The sequence below is a fragment of the Epinephelus moara genome, unplaced genomic scaffold, assembly GCF_006386435.1.
Source record: "Epinephelus moara isolate mb unplaced genomic scaffold, YSFRI_EMoa_1.0 scaffold2635, whole genome shotgun sequence".
Lineage (NCBI taxonomy): Eukaryota > Metazoa > Chordata > Actinopteri > Perciformes > Serranidae > Epinephelus > Epinephelus moara.
In genome coordinates this window covers 1-1,761 of record NW_026080245.1, presented here as the reverse complement: position 1 = coordinate 1,761, position 1,761 = coordinate 1, and the positions used below count along the sequence as shown (strand labels likewise).

At 39.9% G+C, this 1,761-nt stretch overlaps 1 protein-coding gene across 1 annotated transcript; it reads left to right on the top strand.

The window, feature by feature from the left end:
• Window positions 1-6: 6 nt before the first annotated feature.
• On the top strand, window positions 7-1,532 carry LOC126387179 (uncharacterized; the record flags this gene model as incomplete). The annotated part of the gene is made up of 3 exons (XM_050039729.1): window positions 7-973; window positions 1,017-1,078; window positions 1,282-1,532. Coding segments are annotated over 3 exons (1,149 nt in total), but the record flags the coding sequence as incomplete, so codon positions are not given.
• Between the last annotated feature and the right edge of the window lie 229 nt (window positions 1,533-1,761).

Genomic DNA, 1,761 nt, shown 5'->3' with positions numbered 1-1,761 from the left:
AGTCAGGTAACCCTTACTGAAAGTTTCCCAACAGCCAGCACCACTTCATTCCCACTTTCAGAAATTTCCTCAGCAGTGGGGTCAAGCTCATTACCCGCCACTTCAACTTTGCCAACAATCACAAGTTCACCACAAAGCACTGCAACTTTAGCACCTGTCACTGAGACCTTGGCAACAACAGAGACAACTTCAGTGCAAGCGACTACATCAGCGTTAGTCAGTGAGACTTCGTCTCCGCATCAAACCACTTCCACGCTTGCAACTTTGACGCCCGTCAGCACAAGTGTGACACAAGTAAAATCATCTTCAACACCACTGGCAGCAACTTCAGAGTCACTCAAGACATCTTCGTCACCAGTCACTTCATCTCCAATAACTCAAACTTTACCCCCACTTTCTTCAAGTCAGGTACCCCTAACTGAAATTTTGCCAACAGTCGGCACCACTTCATTTCCACTTTCAGAAACTTCCTCAGCAGTGGTGTCAAGCTTAATATTAGCCACTTCAACTTTGCCAGCAATCACGAGTTCACCACAAAGCACTGCAACTTCAGCACCTGTCACTGAGACCTTGGCAACAACAGAGACAACTTCAGTGCAACCGACTACATCAGCGTTAGTAAGTGAGACTTCATCTCCGCATCAAACAACTTCAACGCTTGCAACTTTGACACCTGTCAGCACAAGTGTGACACAAGTAAAATCATCTTCAACACCAATGGTAGCAACCTCAGAGTCATTCAAGACATCTCCACTGGCAATAATGACAACTTTACCCCCAATGAATGCAACACTATCTGTCACTGAGACTTCATCATCCATTACTTCCACCGAGGTTCCATCAACTTCTCATGTTCCTGGAACATCTGCTGCACGAACAACTAAAAGTTCTGCTTTGGAAATTATTACAACAGTTGCAGCACTACAGGAGCCAAAGTTGAAGTTGGGATTCAAAGTTTTTGAAAATTTTACAGCCAAAGTTGAAGTTGGGATTCAAAGTTTTTGAAAATTTTACAGAAGAACTTCTAAACAAATCCTCACCACAATTCAAGAGTTTCTCCAACAGAGTAACTACAGCTGTAAGTACATTGAGTGCTGTGTCATGTAAGAAATTTAACTTAAGATCACAGTTTAATTTCATACTTAGGATGACCACACCAAGATTTAATTCATACGTTTAACATTGTCCTGAACATATTAAGTGAACCATTTTCTTCCTTTGCCAGGACCACTTTGAAACTATCTGCATTGTTATGGTAACTTTTTTTCTTTTAATTTACAGTTGGATGAACTCTATACAAATGAATATGGTGCAATCTTCAATCGATCTGTTGTGAAATCTTTGAGGTACACAATGTTGCTGTTTGTTTTTTTTTTTACACTTTCAAAAGCATTTGGTTAATTTGTCTTATCCACTGGTTGAATATATTTCACAAGTACTCTGAGATACTATTCTGAAAAGCCCCGCCAAAGCCTGTTATCATGGCGTGCCTATGTTTTTGTTTTGTATTGTTTTGTTTGTTTTTATGTTTTAATCTTTGCTTTCTACTGCAGTTATAGAGTACATTAAAATTTTATTTCAGTACAATGTTCACATGCCCATGTGCAAGTATTTTATGTCACTCCTTTGCATACTAGTTTTGAAGTGATCCCTTCTTACCCCCTCACTGATTCAGAAATGCCAGCCAAAATCCAATTTTCTTTCTGGCCAAAAATGCCTCAAGTTCAGCCAAGGCTTCAGCATTGTTCATTAGTCATTTGA